This window comes from Quercus lobata, chromosome 6 (genome assembly GCF_001633185.2).
Source record: "Quercus lobata isolate SW786 chromosome 6, ValleyOak3.0 Primary Assembly, whole genome shotgun sequence".
Classification (NCBI taxonomy): Eukaryota; Viridiplantae; Streptophyta; class Magnoliopsida; order Fagales; family Fagaceae; genus Quercus; species Quercus lobata.
The window spans coordinates 15859898-15879850 of record NC_044909.1 but is presented as its reverse complement, the minus strand read 5'-3'; the positions used below and the strand labels follow the sequence as shown (position 1 = coordinate 15879850).

The 19953-nt window shown below is 32.9% G+C and overlaps 2 protein-coding genes, 1 long non-coding RNA gene and 1 pseudogene across 3 annotated transcripts; 1 reads left to right on the top strand and 3 right to left on the bottom strand.

Annotated features, from left to right (window-relative positions):
* Window positions 1–3073: 3073 nt before the first annotated feature.
* On the bottom strand, window positions 3074–4964 carry LOC115994022 (glu S.griseus protease inhibitor-like). Its single transcript, XM_031118034.1, has 4 exons — window positions 4896–4964; window positions 4648–4793; window positions 3748–3812; window positions 3074–3235 (listed from the first exon to the last, which is right to left on the bottom strand). Exons 1-3 carry the CDS (start codon window positions 4909–4911, stop codon window positions 3765–3767), a joined length of 210 nt encoding a protein of 69 aa, XP_030973894.1. The 5' UTR covers window positions 4912–4964; the 3' UTR covers window positions 3074–3235; window positions 3748–3764.
* A 3737-nt stretch (window positions 4965–8701) lies between these two features.
* On the bottom strand, window positions 8702–9330 carry LOC115950933. The gene is made up of 2 exons (XR_004083152.1): window positions 9237–9330; window positions 8702–9045 (listed from the first exon to the last, which is right to left on the bottom strand). It is a non-coding gene; the product is annotated as an uncharacterized LOC115950933 (long non-coding RNA).
* A 980-nt stretch (window positions 9331–10310) lies between these two features.
* Window positions 10311–13912, bottom strand: LOC115950532 (annotated as a pseudogene).
* A 4571-nt stretch (window positions 13913–18483) lies between these two features.
* On the top strand, window positions 18484–19689 carry LOC115949895. The gene is made up of 2 exons (XM_031067160.1): window positions 18484–18883; window positions 18995–19689. Exons 1-2 carry the CDS (start codon window positions 18484–18486, stop codon window positions 19687–19689), a joined length of 1095 nt encoding a protein of 364 aa, XP_030923020.1.
* Window positions 19690–19953: the final 264 nt, after the last annotated feature.

Genomic DNA, 19953 nt, shown 5'->3' with positions numbered 1-19953 from the left:
CAAACTCTGACTAGCACTATGAGATTCAATCTCTTTCTGGACTGATTAAACTACCCAAACTCCTTTATATCGTTAACTGTAGCAACTCCTCCATTCCCGAACACGGCTTTGGAATCACAGATGTGCTACATCGAAAAAATGATCCAAATTGGGTCTAGCCCAGCCATTGGCTTAAAAGTGAAAACAAGACAAATTGGGTTAGGCTTACAAAATTTTGTGTTTTATATATATATATATATATATATATTGTTTGTTTATTTGTTGTTTCGTAACTTAATTAGTACTATAACGTGTATTCTGCTCCTGATTTTGGCAAGTGTGTGATTCTACTCTTTGTTCTACTTTTTAGGTTTTCTAAAATTTTCCACATCTTTTTTTGTTATAATTTTGTTGTGGTTGTGTTTTGTGTATGATTTTTTCCTTAATTAATTCGTATAGCTATATATTTAATTGATTGGTTTAGAATTGTCACAATTTCAATGATATCCAGTAGTTATTTGACTGATTTCTAACTAGGATGTTGCTAACTAATTGTCATGTAAGCCAAATCTAAGTAGGATATTGCATAATAAATATATTTAAGCCTAATTTGTAGACTCTGTCCAATCCCTTAAGGTCTTAATTATTCAAAAGAGGATGAATAAGCCAAATGCATTTATATTCTGTTATATATGATGATTTTGTTGTTAAGTTTCAGAATTTTAAGACAGATTCTGCAACAAATGTTTTGGGTCAATAACTGATTGTAGGTTTGGGTGTGGAGAAGAAATTAGGTGGATTTAATGATGTGGGTTAGGGCGATACGTTTAATTTAACTTTTAATGATAAGTCTTGGCACAATTTCTAACTAGGCTTGAAAAACATTGAATGATAACTATTTAGAGAACTTTGAAGAATGCTAAGGCTAATGATGAATGCTAGAACATAAAGATCATGAATAGTGTCAAAATTGACCAAAACGAAGCCATCAATGATAATATAATCAAGTATTGTATGTGATTTTTGTTTTGGTGAACATGAGGATGAGTTGTCTTTTTTCTGTTTTCCTTTTGAGCATAGTTGCTTTAGTAGACACCATTAATCAATAAGTTTAGGAATATAAAACTTTTGAAATTGTGATTGGTGCATAAGAATGTGTCCTTAACAATATTATTTCTCCAATCACAACTTTCCATTGTTTAAAATAGAATGTGTTCTTAACATTGTTTAATTTGACAACTTGTCAAGCACGACACTATTTTTTGAATTTTATATTCAATAGCTTTCCCATACATCGCACGGATTAGTGACTAATATATATAAAATGAGAAAACTTATAAGGAAAAGCATAATGTTCAGCCAGTTGGCGCATTATTTGCAAAGAGAATTGAAATATATATTCACAAGTGCCACATTAGAGATAAGAACAACTTAAATATTGACTTTTTGTTTTATTTGGTTCAATATATTAAGACTTTTCTATTCAAAATTTTTTGCATTTCAATTCACACTTTTCACCTCTTGCACTTCTACTATTTTATATATATATACCTATCTATAGCCCTTCATGTCATCCCATATCAAATGCACATGGAAAAAAAAATGGTGTCATTTACCTTTAATCTTTCGACAACACCTACCTAAGTCTAACATTGTTGTCCCATTTATTCCTACCTTGTATGAGTTGGCTACAACCAAAGAATGGGGTTTGCATTTTGTATTGAGTGACAACGGTAATTACGATTTTGATGTTAAGGCTAAATGTTGTAGACTTGTAAGTTTTGTAAAGGCTGTGATTGGCCGTGAGTATTTGGGATGTGTATGTTGTTTTATAATTAAGGACAAAAAACAGAGACATATTCTATATCAACCTTTATTCTACTATATTCCTCCAAAAAATTTATTTATTTATTTATTTCTCTTTACTTGAACTGAATAACTATAATGAATATGTGTGTGTAATTTATAATTGTTGTTTCTTATGATGAACTCATTACTAACAAATTTCTATAACAATTATGTTATAATATATGCATAACATTCTCTAAAACCATTTTACATAAAACATTATATTATTATTTGTGTATTGCACGAGTAACTTTCTAGTTATTGAATAGAGGCGGAGCCAAAATTTTGTGTGACATATAATAGTATTAAAACATATATATATATAAATATATATATATATATATATATCCCTCCCCATGCACAATGCTCCCTAACACAGTCAAGGGAGGTACTCATTGATCAAACCACACAACAATACCTCTAAGACTTCAAAGGATTACCTCTAATGTCTTGAAGACTGAATGATGTTCTAATGTGGTTAGGAAAAACTTCATGGACGTGTTTGGTTAAGAATGTCTATGATATGCCCTAAACGGAATACTTTTGTGCTACATATGGCTAATCTTTGTGATGCATGTGGAATGCCACAAGAAAAAGAAAATGCTTAAAATTAAATTTTTAAAGGATTCTTTGAATCCATAAGGAACTCCAGAATTCACAAGATCAAGGTTATTTTTGAGGAGAAGTTGCTTCAGTGTAGTTTTTTAAACCTTATACATTATAACTACACGTACGTCCTTTATAGAATGTCAACCTCTACAGGAGCCCGAGTTTGAGATTTTTTGTTAATGTTAAACCTGTAAACAGATAGTTTTTTCTTAAGGAATATATCGCAGACATCTTGGTTTGGTTAATGGCTGATTACAGCCAAAAAGCAAAAAGCAATACAACCAGTATAGCCAAGCCTCAAGCCTGCACCTTTTAAAAGTGAAGTTGCATATATTACAAGATTGTTGCTAGCGAATGCATATTTTTTACGTCAATGATAAAGATTACATGTTTCCGCTCATACTTGTGACATCTTAACTTTGTTTTTCTTTTCCATATTCACTTTTTGTTAAGTAATGTTTTGACTTGCATTAAAAAAAAAAAAATGTATGAAGTAATGTTTTCACTTCGTGCTAGATCAGGAGAAGGCATATATAGATTCTGAACGGAGCTTCTTGAATATTTATTCGTATCTATTCCTCAAACAGGCATGCAGTATAGGAGATTTGAACAAAATCCAAAAACATGGCCATCAACTTTATAGAACCAGTCTTATTAGTTAACTTCATAAGCAATACAAATGCACAAAGGTCCTTTGAACTTGATTAAATAATAATAATAACATTTTATTTGAGTAGGAATTCATAGTATAAGAATAACATTGCTATGAGAATAATAATAAGTAGTAGCCATCAAGTAGGGCAAAAATGGCCCATTAGCATTAATTTTTGAAATATTTAGCAACAGAGCACTGTTTCGGAAATAATTAGGGAAATACCATTTTTTCCGAAAACGCCGCTATAGGGCCCGAAAACGTCACTATAGGGCTTAAAAAACGCCACTACAGGACCCCTTGAACTTGTTATGGGGACTTATAAAAATTTTTTTTGCAGGAAAACGCCGCTATAGGGCCCAAAAACGTCACTATAGGGCTTAAAACGCCTCTATAGGGCCCCTTGAAACCGTTATGGGACTTACAAAAAAATTTTGCAGGAAAACGCCGCTATAGGGCCCAAAAACGTTACTATAGGGCTTAAAAACGCCACTATAGGGCCCCTTGAACCTGTTATGGGACTTATAAATTTTTTTTTTCAGGAAAACGCCACTATAGGCCCGAAAAAGTGGTAGATTGCTATATAGTTCGGAAACAGTATTTCTGAGCAAATTATTTCCAAAATTGATGGTAATGGGCCATTTTTGCCCATCAAGTAGTGCAAGCCGTTTGAGTCCTAACCAATGACGGGGACCTTGGAAACAGTGCCATCTGTGCGGACCCAACCCAAACCAGGGCCGGCTCAAGGCCTAGGCCTAAGGCCCCACCAACAAAAAAAAATTTCTTTGAAAAAAAAGACTCAACTTTTCATAGTTAAAGACCCAAATTTTTATAAAATTATATATATTTTCTAAAGGTTGTACATTTTTTTTATTAGTGATGTACAAATTTTACTATTGGCTTACAAATTGTCATGTTATTAATCACAAAAAAGTAATATAAATATTCATTAGTTAAATTGATGAAGTTCATCAATGAGAGACAATATCACATTATATTTTGAACATTTTATAGTGCTTTTAATTAGCGTTTTTTTCTTTTCATTTCTATTAAGACTCTCAAAGTATAAGACTAATAGAACCTTAACTCAATTGAAACCCTAAAATATTTTAAAAAAATGTTGCAAATGTGTTAAATCATCAATTATAGATTAATTTCCCCTAATAGTTTGAAACTTTGATTTTTGTAAATTAATATCCTACAAAATCATACACCAAATAATATCTCTCTCTCTCTCTCTCTCTCTTAAAATCAAAATATAAAATTAAAAATTAGATTACAACTTTATTTAATTATGCATCGTCTTATATCCAAAATAAAGTATTTTTTCAATCGCAATATATTTTTGTTTCTTTTTATTAATATTTATAATTCAACTACGATATTCAATTCACTATATAAAATTAACATTAGTCCAGTTAGTATTATTTATGTATTTATTGTATCAAATTAACCTTAATTAGATTAGTATTAAATAATTTTATTTAATTAATATTTACATGTTAAAGGCCCAGCATAAATTTTTCGCCTTAGGCCCCAAATTATGTTGAGCCACCCCTAACCCAAACCCTATCACAACGGAAGTCTGGTGTGACAACCGAGCCGTCTTCAACGATTATAGCATCAACAGAAGGATTCTCTCTTTCAATTGTTGCCTCAGCCACCGTCCCTTGCACTCCCACAAGCTCCGGCCATGAATTCTTACCTACTCATAGACCAAAAAAAAATTATAATGGATCAAAGACAATATAATACTGATGTAACTGGCATATATTCACAACTCTTAATACATGTTCATGTTCTTTACCTTCGCAACTGGTCATTGTTTCCTTTTTGCTTCACTTTAGCTCTTTTGTTGTCAGTGTTTCAATATGTGATGTATTGCTATGGTGAAGAGATGGGGTATATATAGAGCATCATTACGATAGCTTGTGGTTGATCATTTTTGACTTGATGAATTTCATGCATTGGGTTTTGATTTTTCTTTTTCTTTTTCCGGTCCCCTGTTTGAATGTGGTTTCAAAGATAATTAAGCTGTCTTTTGAGGTCACTGATTGCAACGGTTTGCTTGCTGAAGGAAAATTCAAGAAAAAATTATTGTCGTTCAAACATTAAAAATTAAAATGAAAGAAGAAAAATGTGATTATTGACCGTACTCCTTTCATACATATATATATATATATATATATATATATGCTCACGAGCTTTGACGATCTAGTGAATTCGCATAAGAGAAAACAAAAGATAAGCGATGTTTCAACCCAATAATATTGATGACTGGAAGGACATTCATCAATTTATCTTCGTTTAGCAGCTGGCCGGCCACCGAAGGATTTTTCTTTGTTTATAGATTACAAAACCTTATCGCCAAGGTGGTCTATTCTTCAGACTTCAATGCATTCTAAAAGGCCTACATACAAAACATGTAGCCTAAAAATAACTTTGATTCATACACAACTTAAGAACAAAGTCAATGGTGTATAATTGTAAGATATTGCGTACGAAATGTGTACTTACCGGCGGTGGATCTTATCGACAATAAAGTAGGAAATGTCAATTTTTTTTTTTTTTTTTGAAAAACAGGAAATGTCAAACTTGGAAAAGAGGTATATGTCCATTTGAGCCATCCAAATCTGGTTAGATAAGTTTAGTCTTAAAAAGCGAGCACGAGATATTCTTCGTGCAATCGCGGTCATCACTCATCAAATAATAAGAAGCTAGCGTGGGGAGCCAGCATGGTTGGATAATAGAATTAGTTGTTTAAACATTTAATGATTATTTCCGGTAATTCTTTGATCAATCTCATTTTGTAGGTTTTATTGAAGAGAAACACTCCTAAGGAATCTGCTAAATTTATGGGATGTTATCAGAACACATTAAATAAATGGCAACCTATTTTTTTTAGCTTAAGGTGCTTCCTTCGAGTTTTATGATAGTTTCGAATTTTGTGGGCAATACAATAAGGCCAAATGTTGTGTTTGTGGCTAGCACATAAACTTCCTCATGGATCCTAGGCTTTAAATGTTGCAAATAGGGATGTTTGGGTCATACTTTTATGTAGTTGACATATCCTTTGATAAAATATACTTTATTTGTATTTAGGTAGTTTTAAGTGGATTAAAAAATATCATGAAATATGTTAAATAAATTTTACAAGTAGTAGTATTGAATACATGAAAACTGCACAAAGAAACAAGTGTGAAATGCTGAAAATTGGTGGCTTAACACCTGGCTCGATACACGTATCTATTAAAAATTAATGAATCTCGATACTTCTCGATCTGTTGAGTTTTGCAAATCCAGAATTTTCAGATTTGATTTTCGACTCATGATGACTTGGCTTTCTAGGGTTTCATTCTCTAACCTACTAGATGATATAAAATGATTATTTTATAGTCGTCATCATACACAGAGACTCATATAGAGATTCTATATACTCATTGTGAAGCTACTACGTTCTTATACGCCTTAGGGTTTTGTGACCAAGCGTTCTACAAGTGTGTAGTGAAAAAATTTGCATCCAACAACAAGTTACAAGTTGTTGGGAGTTAGTCATGTACTATGATCCATGCAAAGGGATTAAGTCTTTACAAAATCAAGTTTAATTGGGAGCATAAGTATTTTACTGTAGGTAGGTACTATGGTATAGGCTAAGAGAGTAAGATTTCTTATACTTGTAATCACTTGATTTTGATTAATAGATTGTTAGGAGTGGTGACTTGAAATTCCTCTAATGGGGTTTTTGCGTTGTGAAGGTTTTCCTCATTAGTCAACAAATCACCATGTCAAATTTACTTTCCTCTGCACTCTAGATTATTTGGTAATTTGTTCATGCTTCCACGATATTGTATGAAATTTGATCTAATTAATCAACTTGGGTAATTTATTTAATTAACCATGTTCAATTTATAACCTATCAAGAAATATCATGCCAACCAAGAATTTGGACTTTGCTTTATGCAGCCTTGTAGGGTTTTTAACAAAAGTGGCCATCAACATGTTTTTAATGATAGACTAACGAAAATGACCTCTTTTTTGAATTATGCCGTCTCATATTTGTGTTCGAATAAAAAATAAACGTTTATTAGTGACCCTATGGTGCTTGTTGTCAATCAAATATTCTCACATGAAGGGGTTCTCACTTCTCAGCATAAAGTTGATTATGAGATTATTTATTAAGTCAAATTTCAAATGATGATCATCACCTTAAAAAAAAAAAGAAAAAAAAAATCTACAAATAGTTTGGGTGGAGTTTCTCAGCCCACAACACCACCTGCACATCCTGTACGTATCGCCATTTCAAACAACGTCATAGTCAACGGGCTTCATTTGCATAAAAAACGCTGACCTATTGCTATGAATCACAGCTCTATCCTATGGGTTTGGGTTTTAGAGGTAACTGATCATTATTGTGCTGCTTAAGAGCCCCTATATAGTCTCTTGTTCTCTTATGTTTTTTTTTTATTAAAATTAATAGTTTTTAATGTTCAAAAATGTTTTTATTTTTCAGTTGTTAACCGTAGTTTTATGACAGAAGGATACATGTAACCAAACAGTAGATGTAAACTTAAATAACTAAAATGACAATCAATTAAACTTAATGAGTTTATAATTTATATTTTTTACCCTTTTTTCCAAAAAATTATTATGGAAATAAAAATTTAAAGGTCAAACTAATACGTATGAATAGAAGAAACTACTGATGGGTGCTATCACTATCAAAACATACCATTATATATATATGGTCTTAAAAATATTATTTCCTAAATATTTCTTTGGTCTGAAATTAATTGAGTGTTTGAATTTGAGTTCAATATTAAATTACACCTGCTGTAAGTCTTTTAAAATATAATATCACTCAATAATTTATTGTTCAATTAATATTTTAATATATTCACAATTAGATCATATGTTTTCAATCTTTCTAATATGCAAGTTAAATTTTGTTTTAATCGAATGTTATTTTATTATTTGATCTATAAATTCATTGTTTTGATTATTATAACACGCAGAAATTGAAGATTTGAACTTTGGTTCTTAAAAAAAATAAAATGAAGCAATATTATTGAGTTACAAGGCCATAAATTAACATCTTATGTATACTTTAAAATAGAAAAAAAAAAAAACAAATGAAACTTAAACATTCTATAAATAAAGATGATGGAACAAGGGATATGAACTACTAGATAATGGAATTATAAATATTTTTAACCTTTTGAAACTGAAAATCTATTCCATCGGATGGTGCCAAAATCAAAAGACACCTCAAAAAATAAAAGGATGAAGTGTAATATATTATAAATAAAAGCGATAAAAATTAAAACAACTTATGTCATTAATTTGCAATCTAGTACTTATCATTTCTAAGTCCGGGTTTTTAAAAATAAATAAATTTAATCTTCGTTTAGAAATAATTAAATACTCTTTTTGTTCTTCATATTACTCTAATTAAAAGGATATGTTAATAGAGACAGACCAGTTTTTACTTCAAAAAGTACGGTCACCTTATCTAGTCAATAGACTCGACTCAATACTCAATGCGCAAATGCCAATACTAGAAGCTAGCGTACGTTGCACAGCCAGCTTATTTAGACAATGAGTTACATATCAGAATTACCAAAGGTAACGAATAACTTGTATATTATTTAACTTTGAATATACTTAAAAGTTACATCACGAAGAATACGATCTCTTATTTAGTTTCCAACACAATGCCACGCATGGATAATAGGAACTCCTTATTCATTTGAGTAGGAATGGCCTCTAACCAATGGTAGGGACCCTATAAACAATGCCATTTTTATCAACCCAAACCCAAACCCTGTCGCAGCGGAAGTCCAATATGACAGATGATCCTTCTGGTACAATCACAGCATCAACATAAGAATTCTCCCTCTCGATAGTTGCCTCTGCAACTGTCCCTTGCACTCCAACTAGCTCGGGCCATGAACTCTTACCTACACAGCCATGCATGCACGCATATATAAAACTTGTATCAAATCAAAGATAGATCATAGGTATAAATATATATATATATATATATTTATATTTATATATATATATATATAATATGTAATGTAAGTGGCATGCATATATATATATATATATATACGCATATATTCACTAACTCTTTGTATACGATCATTACCTTTGCACTCTGATGATGACATTTTTCTTCCTTCTTCTTTCACTCTCTTGTATTATTGTTAATGCCTGTTTGTGTTTGTGATGAATTGATATGGTGAAGAGATGGGAGTATTTATAGAGTAGAGTATCATTACATTAGCGTGTGGTTTGTCATTATTGACTTTCTAGATATATATGACAGCTTAATTGTCCTTTGAGATAGCTTCAAAGGACAATTAAGCTGTCATATATTGACATAACTTCTAGTCTTTCACCATGAGGTGCTTTGACTTTAGCTGCAGTTTTCTTTGATTTTTTTTTTTTTTCCTTTTATTTTTGGCTTCGTTGCTCTTTTCTTTTAAATGATAAGCTTGATAACTTGTTTAGATATATATATATATATATATATATATTTCATTATATGACCATGAAATGCCATATACCTGTTGTTCATTGTATCAATTTATTTGACGGTTTTTCTTTTTAATAATGTTTTTGAGTTTTGAAAACTATTTTGATAAGGTTTATGCTTCAACATATCCACGATAATCTAATTGGAATGTAGAAAACATAACCAAAATCTCTAACAATATTGTGAATTTCAGATCCCACAGTAATATTTATAACTTAAAAAGATAAAATTAAAAAATTAAGTAAAAAAAAAAAAAAACTTGTCAATGTGAAAGCCACTTTGATTTTAAAGAGTGGGAGCTCATATCATCATCCAGATTTTCAAGATACATTTCTTCAATTTTTTAAACAACGATCAAGTCTTAGTTCCAAGATATTGTAGTTAGTCGGCTATAGATCCCAAGGTAGTTTGCTATTTACTATTTGATCAAGGAAATATGGCGAATTCCAGCAACTAAGAAGAATATAGCAAAGAATGGGATGTTAAAGCGTCCATTGCTGTGACAAGGCTTGCTGAAGAAGAAGAAGAAGAAATGACAATAATGTCTATGGTGGAAGAAGGCGAAGAGATGATGCTACAATAAGTTAATTATAGAAAAGATTGGATCATTTATTCGAGATGCTCAAACCATATGACTGGCGACAAGAAGAAATGCAGAACATGTCCAAGTATTTAGTAAAGAGATTAGTACAAGGCTTCCGATACCTCACATTGGCAAGTTGTTGCTCACACCTCACTTCAATGCTAAGCAAGTACCTTTGGAGAAGTATCATGTGCCTGGGGTAAAGAAGAATTTACTTTGCAGAACTATAATAGATTCAAGTAATTGGGTGCTATTTAGTCCTAAAGATGTTAGGGTGTACAAGTATCTGAATCAAATTTGATCAAATCAAACAAAAACATTATATAAACTATACATTTATATACAGTATTGTCTGAATATTGACTTTTTAGAACTAAACAAAAACAAAATTGTTTATGTCAATTTCAGTCACCGACTCACCTATAACTAATTCATAATATCAGTTTTAAACTGCAAGCAACCTCTAAATGAGAGCAGATGCAATCACGAGTGGTGAAGCTGTTTTGTCCAATCAAAAGGTTCCCAGTCTTGGACAAAGCTTTTAACTGCTTCCTTTTGAACCTCAACAGAATCATATCTCCGCTGACCATGCATATCTTCCACTGGCAATTGGAGCATCCCTCTAATGACATTAATGCCATGGCTGCTTTTAAATTCATCTTCGTTATCAATGACATGTAGAAACCCTTTGTTCAGACCAAACTGAACATGAAAGTATGGAAAGTCCTAGGGAATTGAGGCTTGCAGCTCCTTTTCAGTTGTGTCAATAAGCTTCTTTGCATTGTGTTGGCTCCACTTGTCTTCTGCTTCATCAATTGCCTAAAACAAAGTACTTTTAGAAAATTGTAAAACATATACATAAATACAGTAATTCAAAATCAAACAGGGACACACAGATATATATATATATATATATATAAAATAGTGATAAATGCCGATTATCACCTTCTTGTGAAGAATTGTGATTTTTCTTATTGGGTTTACAAGGACATAATAATATCATTATCAAACATTTAAAAAAGAAAAAAAATAAAAACGCCATGGACAAATAATGAACACAAATGAAGTATTGCATGGAAGTGTCAATTGGTTATATAAAACTGAAGTCCAAAACTCACAAAAGTTTCCAAACAGATGTAATTATAAATAATTGGAGTGAATATGTATGCTGCAGAATTTTCTGCCTTATTATTTTTCTCTCCTTAATTTTTATTTTTATTTTTATTTTTAAGTGGCTTATTAATTTTATCTTGAAACACAGGTTCCATCTTTTTCTTCTTTGCACTCAAAAAATATGCATAGTAAAATTTACCACTTATGCCATCAAGATGTAGAAGAAGAACATTACCCTTATGAAAACACAAGTATATTACCCACAAACTGAAGCCAGTTTTTTTTTGGGAACCCCAATAGGTAGCACAATCAGTGAAGTCCATTAAAATGATATTCCCCTCCCCTTTCTCTTAAGGCCAAACTCACTCATTAAAAAAAATGTTCAAAAGGTTTTTTAAGTTTTATGTTTAACTCCAGTTTCATGTTGACATTTTCTCAACAAGCATGATTAACACAAATGTATGAAATTTGTCAGATTCTCAAAAAAAAAAAAAAAATGTATGAAATTTGTCAAAGTTGCTCTCCAATGATTTGTCCAAAGTGATAGCACTGCTTAAATAAAACACACTTTTTTCTAGCTTCCCTGCCCTGCTAAATAGTTGCCACTTGATTTCTAAGCTATTTTTGAATACCGAGCCTTTCACTAACTTAAAGCACAAAGATAATTCATTGCACACCCATAAGGCAGGGGTTGAAAGAAAGAATGGTACAACTTTTTATTTCGCACAAACAACTTCACAGACACTAGCTCAAGAAATAACAAGCAATCAAATTTCAAATGCTGCAATCATAACAAAATTAGGAAAAGGAAAATGCCTTTTTAAAATATAAAGGAGCTTGTTTGGCAATCTGTTGGGGGCAATGGAACACAATCAATCAAGCAATGGCGGCGTTGTTGCGCCAACCCCAACACTGTTTCAAGGAACACTACATCCCTCCCTTGCTTTGCAAACATCATAATGAGGCATTTTTTGAAATTGCGAATTTCTTCCCACACATTATTATCAACAGTTCTTGTGGCTAATTCATGCTGCATGGCAAATAGCTATCCATTAGGGGAAAAATATTTTTCATATTGAAAAAATCAATAAATTTAACAGGAAATAAACTAATTTAACATTTAGGAGAAGGAACCAATTTAATCTCACCTGCAGTGGCAAAATGCAGCAATGACCAGGCACCACAGGCTTCGAATGTGGCAACATCAAATACGTGAAATTAGCTATTGATACAATAAGATGGTTTGTCCATTTAGCATTCTCAAGGCAGAAAACACAGAGCTCTTGTTGATGGGTACCCTTGTGATCACCTCCACCGATCTTTCGAGTCTTGTCTTCCTCTACCTGGCCATTGTTAATACAAAGAACAAATAACAAGATTAACTCCAATTAATCACTGAAGCACGAGTTCATGTTCTTAATAACTAATTTACCAATTACGATAACTATATTCAAAATATGAATGCTTTCCTACCCACCCCCATTGGAGCAGAAGTTTGCATCAACAACTTTTTTTATGAAAAACATTCTCAGTCTGTATTGTTAGTGTTTAACTAATAAAGGTCACCTTCAATTTCTAAATATACCACTCCAAATGTAGGAAAACATAAATTTGACACTAATTAGGATGAGATATAGAAATGCCTTTCACTCTTACCATAAGTTTATTAGCTTCATCATTTTGCAGCAGAAGAAATTTGTGCATAAAGCTTCCATCATTGTCAAACTTATTAAAACTCGACACTGCAGCTGAGATAGGCAATAGATTTTGACTTTTCTGCTTTCGCCAAGATAAAGAATCTCAAACTTTAGGTTCCCAGAAAGATACACCCTTCAAGTAAAAACATAAACATTTAACTTGTAAGCATAGAAAAATAATGCATCAAGACACCAAAAAAAAAAAAAACAGTTATGAACTAGACAATGGCCCGGTACCTTGATATCCCTCTCACTTTGAACTTCTGAACCTGTTTTCTGACCCTCAGTTGGTACCCTCTTACTATGAGCATGAGATAGGGCAGCCAGTTCATCACCAGAAGTAGAACCCGAACGTTCTCGACCTGCTTGCTCTCCTGTGCTTGCATTTTCATCTACAGAAACAGAGATAAAAGAGATTCCATTTCCATTGATACTAAGGAAAAATCAAACAAAAAAATATACAGCATTGTCTAGAACAATTATTACAAATCACGTCATTTACTCAATCAATCAAAAAAATATTTTTTTTTTAAAATCCCAACCACCTAGAGCAAAACTTCAATCTCTCATCCATTCCATTCAACTTCCCATAGGTAAAGCCCAAAAAATCCCTCAGTAAAAAATGAAACCCAAATTCCAAATCTAGGTTTTGGATTCCATAAACATCAAATCTAATCAAAGCCCAACAACAATGGACATTGAAGAAACTAAGAGAATATTTAAGTTCTACTAGTTTAAAGGTTTCAGGAAAGCTATGAAATTCTCCGAACAGAACAAATTCAGGAAGAAGAAGAAGAAGAAGAAGAAGAAGAAGAAACTTACCGGTTTCGGCCATGGTGGTGTAGCCGAGAGAGAGTGAGAGAGCGGGAGACTGGGAGAGTGCGATGTAGCGCGCGCGAGTGAATATTTACGACGCCGTTTTCTTATTTAAAACAATAACTACCACACACTTAGTGCAACGTGTGATCGTTACTTCATAAGTATAATTGTTTGTGGTGTGTGGAGTGTGGCGATAAAGGCTAAGGTTTAAGTCTTTAGGAGAGAATTTTACATATATATACTTAGATTAAGGTACAGTAGAATTTCTATCTTATATTAAAAATTTGAGTAAGGAAAAGTTAGGAACGTTTATCACTTTCACATGTCATTTTTCAATGTAATTGTGAAAGGAAAAAGGAGGGAAGCTATAATGTTTAAAAAGTTAAAAGTTTTGGTCTTAGAGTTGAGATTAAAGTAAGGTTTTTTTTAACTTTCAATCTTGCCCATCAAATTTAGAGCATTCACGCTAAAAATACTAAAATAACTAAATATTTATTTTAGTAACAAAAATACCCAAAAGACCCTCAACATCAAAGTTGCTAAAACTTAAAATTTTTTAATACTTAGCTATAGTAAACTGTCATCTTTGGTAGTCTATAATAGCTAGAAGTTATACACAAATACAATTTTTTTTTTCACGTATCTCTCTTTCTTCATTCAGCCTTTTCTCTCTCTTTTCTTTTCCTCTCATCTCCATCTCTCTCTCTCTCTCTCTCTCTCTCTCTCCACCAAGACCATCTCTCTTCTTGCTTAAGGATGTGCAGTGGTGATAAATTAGCGATGATATTGGTGTCCTTAATTCGTGGGCCACAGGTTGTTGAGATCGATTGGTTGTGAGAGTGAGTGGTGGCAGTGGTGGTTTTTGGTGGTGGGGTTTGTGGTGGTCATGGTATAGGTTGTGGGTTTTTGATGGGTGGTTGGGTTTATGTGGTGGGTTTGTGGTGGTTATGGTATGGGTGCTAGGTTTTTGGTGGGTGGTTAGGGTTTGTGGTGGTTGTGGTTTGGGTGCTAGGTTTTTAGTGGATGGTTGGGTTTGTGATATGGAATATTTTCTAGGATGGTGAGTTTATGACCATGGGTTGTGGCAGCTAGTTTTGTTGGCAATGGTTGTGCGTGGTGGTGGTAAGCGGTTGTTCTAGTTGTTATTGCTTCCAAAAAGAGAGAGAGAAAGAGAGAGAGAGAGATGGAAAGGAAGAGAAAGAAAAAGAAATAGATGATGAATTAAAAAAAAAAAGAATAAAGAAAGAATATTTAAATGAAGTAGTAAAAAAATAAAACTTTTGATGTTGGGTATATTATAAAGTAGTGTGTTAAAATAAATAAAGTAGTATTTTGAATTGCTGTGAATGGTCTTACACCATTTTCACAATTATTTTATATCACATATTGTGATTGGTTGTCACTTTCACATGAACCCACAACTTTTTCTTTACTACTCACAGCTTGTCATGTCAAAATTGTAACAAAGTAGTAGCAAAAAATGGTGTGGTCTTAGATTTTTTTTTTTCGTTCAATTTACATAATTCTCTCCATGCAAGACCGACCAAAAATATAACTAATCAAGTTTACTTCCAAACCAATTTGGAAAATAATTCCTTGAACCCAAAAAGTTATGATTGAAATAACTACTTGTTTTTTAATATCTAAAATGTTAACATTATGTTTTTCCCCTACTTTGTGCTTAAAACATTTTAATAGCCTAATCCTTATGTCAATAAAATTGTCTACTTTGGGGCTCATACCCCTCAAACATTTGTTCTTCCAAAGCACAGAGTAAGGGAAAACGCATAGTTAACATTTTAAATATTGAACCCACATATAAGGCCTTCCACTTTACCACACGTAGGCAATATGGGATTCCATGAATTGTAAGCCTTCCTTTTGGGTCACTATAGTGGATATGGTGTGCTTGGGAAGATTATGAATAGACATGGTGATAATAAGTACTTTTGATTAAAGGTTTATGTGATGAATGTAAAGTCGATAGTGCAATTCAAATGTTTTACCCAACCACACTCACATATTGACATTATTCCCTCCGGCGTTTATAGTTTTAAGGCTATCCAACCCAATTGGAGACTCGATCCACTAGAAGAAATCAATCGAATCCGAGTTGACCAACGATTGACCTAAATACTCCGGCGGTTGGCGAGGGCCGATTTAGGTTTTCCTCCCCCAAAAATCGAAAAACCCAAACTGACTGACTTACTAAGATATTTATAGCGAAAATTTTCAAATCCTGGCAAGATCTTAGGTAGATTTGGTGAGATTTTGACCGACTTTGGCAAAATCTCATCGAATCCGGTGAGATTTCCACCAGATCTTGTGAAATCTCACTAATTTCTCACCGTTCATCAAATCTTTAATCCCAATCGACCCACCCACCATTCGTTGGAGGTTTGATTCGCCCGATTTGATCAATCTCTCGGTTGGAGGAGAGTTGATGATGGCTACTCCACCCGATCAGGCCAAGTCAGATGTGGGTTAGGCCCAAACTTGATTTGACCTGACCCGTGGATAGCCCTATATAGTTTCCTGTCTCACACACACCAAATCATTAATCGAGGGAGGGGGGAGCTCTCAAGTGTGGCCCTAATATGCTAATTAAAAGTTTCAAATCTAGAATCTCATGAATCTCATGAGACCTTAAAAGATATTGGACCAACCTCTTGGTGTTAATTATATAATGTGTTGATAAATGACAATAACAAGATAAAGATGATTGGTGAAACTCAAGACTTGATGATTTGGTGTCTGATGATGTAACTGATATAATTATTAAAGGCTTGAGCCCGTAGGGTTAAAATCAAGTTTCAAGACATTCTTAGAAGTGTTTTGATTTCCCTAAAAAATGTTTTGATATTTAATGTCCAGACCTTATACCCTTGGTAAATTGTGAAAAAACAAATGTCCACACTTCAAAAATTGTGTGCATTTAATATACATAATTGTGTATGTTCTTTGAAACTTTGTGTTTATTGAATATATAGAATTGTGTACATTATTTAAAAATCTATGTACAACAAATATATAGAATTGTGTATATTTTTTGAATATTGAATATACAAACCTAACACTCTCAATAATTTGTGAAAAAAAATGTCCACCATCAAAAAATTGTGTTTTGAATAGACAAAATTGTGTATTTTTTTTTTTTTTAATTGTTTACATTGAATATACAAAATTTTGTACTTTTTTAAAAAATTGTTTACATTGAATATACAAAATTGTGTATATTGAGTCTGTAATAAGACTAACTTGTTTTGACAAGAAAACTACGACTAGGGTGTCTAGGACCTAAAAGCATTGCTCCATTCTAGTTTTTATACCAAAACTCCAATCTTGTATTTCGAATGAAAAGCTTTATCCAAGGGTATGAATTTTTGTCCATAATAAAGCCAACTTGTGTTTGAAAAATTATGTACTTTCAATATACAAAATTATGTACATGATTTGAAAATTTGTGTACCTTGAATATACATAATTGCATTTTTTTTTCTATTTTTTTTAAGGTCTAAATATTCAATATATTTATGAATTATTGTTAAAGAGAAACAAATGGATTTAATAAATATGATATGTTCACTCTTATAAGATGTCATCTTTGATTAATTCAATTAATAACATTATTTCTCTAAAAAAAATAGTAACATTATTTTGTTATATAATAATAAAAAATTACTTCTTATTAAGGTTCAATTGATAATCCAACTGTAGTGATACTCTTTGTGGTGTGTGATGTCAAACCTCTCATATCTATCTATCAAAAAGGAATTACTTCTTATGTAACAGGAACATGATAATAAATTATAACAAATTATCCTTTTTTTTCCCTCCCATTTTCTTTTCAACCAAACAAAAAAAATTTATATTTATTTTCATTCATTTCAATTTTCCATCCTCTGTACTAAACCCAAAAATTTACTTTTGCTAACAATTGTTATTTCTATTCATCAAAATTTTCAAAACTGAACTTATGTCTGATCTTCTTTTTTATTTTTATTTTATTTTATTTTTTTAATTTATGAAACTTATGTCTGATCTTAACATTCTTTTGGCATTTTTCTTTGAGAGAAAGAGCCAAACTCCAGCATTTTTTTTTTCACCAATTCACCGCTTTTTGGCAGATAGTCTGATCTTAAGATAGTTCTTCTTCATCTACCTCTAACCTCGACACCCAAAAGTCAAATCCCCTCAAAAGAAAGGTCACCAAAGAAGAACTTGAAACCTTTACCAAGCGTTTGAAAATCTCGATTGAGGGACCTGAAGTTATCTACTTTGATCCGAAGACAACCACGCTGATCCCACAATCCCAGCTTGAGAATTTCATGCTCACTGAGAAAGATAAATCCAACAATCACTGTCCCCCAAAAATTCGAGGTGAGTCCCTAAAATCCCGAGCTCGAAAAAACACATCTCAATCTACCACTTGCAGTGTTTCTCCTAATTCTATATCTTGTTCATCTATTGTTTTTATGGCTGAGGAGGCGGGCCTTACCATGCCCCCAACTCCTCAATGAAAACATTAGGATGGAACTGTTAAGGCATCTGCAATGCCTCAACAATTCGAGCCTTAAAGGCTCAAATAAAAGGGTCCAAACCCGATATAGTGTTCTTGTGTGAAACTAAAGCTGATTTGGTTCGTATGGATTTTGTTAAAAGTTCTATTGGTTTTAATGAAAGCATTGTGGTTGAATCTAAGGGCTCTGCTGGAGGTTTATGTATGATGTGGAAGGCAGGAATCTCTGCCCATTGTGTTGAGTTCAATAAAAATCTGATTGCCATCAGAGTTTCTGACCCAATATGTGACTGGATAATAGTTGGTTTCTATGGCCCTCCCTACCCAGCCAAGAAAAAGAAATCCTGGGAAAATCTCTTTGCTCTCCTTAACTCCTTCCAAGGCCCTTGGATATGTCTAGGAGATTTCAATTTCATCATCAATGAGAATGAATCATCCAATAAAAAAAGCGGTGAATCGTCAGCTCCAAACTATCTTAAAGAGCTTATGCTGGAGTTTGGTGCAATTGACTTAGGCTTTTCAAGAAGTAAGTTCACTTGGGCGAAAGGTCAATAGGGAAATTCAGCGGTCAAAAGAAGGCTTGATAGTGGCATATCCAGCATTTCGTGGAGACTAGCCTTCCCAAATGCATCTATAGCTCATCTAGGAGCCATTAATTCAGATCATGCTCCTATTCTCCTAGAAACAAATCCAGAAGATACCTTTGCCCACAGACCTTTCAGATTTGAAGCAGTGTGGATTAGAGATGATAGATGTGCCACAGTGGTAGAAAAGGCTTGGATTAAAGAAGTCAGAGGATCAGATTTTGTCAAGCTGTATAAAAAACAAGCTGGCACTAGAGACGCTCTCCGCAAGTGGAACAAAGAAGTTTTTGACAACTGCCAATCTAGAATTAACTTGCTGCTTCAAAAAATCAAAGACATCCAAAGCAATGATGACTCTGCGGATAATGGATTATCTAAAGCTACTTTGCTATCTGAGCTATCTAAGTGGCTCCTTAGAAGCGAGATTTTGTGGCGGCAAAAATCTAGGGAATTGAGGCTAAAAGAAAGAGACAATAATTCAAAATTTTTCCACCTCTCAACCATAATCCGCAGAAGACATAATCATATTGATGCAATTAAAGGAGAGAATGGAAATTGGGTCACAGGGTCTAACAGAATCCGCGAGAAGTTTTTGCAGCATTTCAAGGAGTTATACAAAGAAGAAGAGGTCTCCTTCCCTGACCACCTAGACAATCTTATCAAGCCATGTATCACAGATGATGAGAATTACGACCTGTGTTGCACTCCCACACCAGAAGAGATCAGATTAACACTGTTCAATATGTAAGACCTTAAAGCGCCTGGTCCTGACGGTTTTCCTGTTCTTTTCGATAAGGAATACTGGCCAACTGTAGGGGATGATGTTATCAAAGCAGTCACCTCCTTCTTCAACTTCGGTAGTATGCCAAAAGAGGTAAACAACTCTCTCATTTTCCTTATCCCAAAGATTTCTAACCCATCATCTATGGATCATTACAGGCCCATAAGCTTATGCAATGTCATATATAAAATCATATCCAAGCTTTTGGTAAACAAGATATGACCTCTTCTT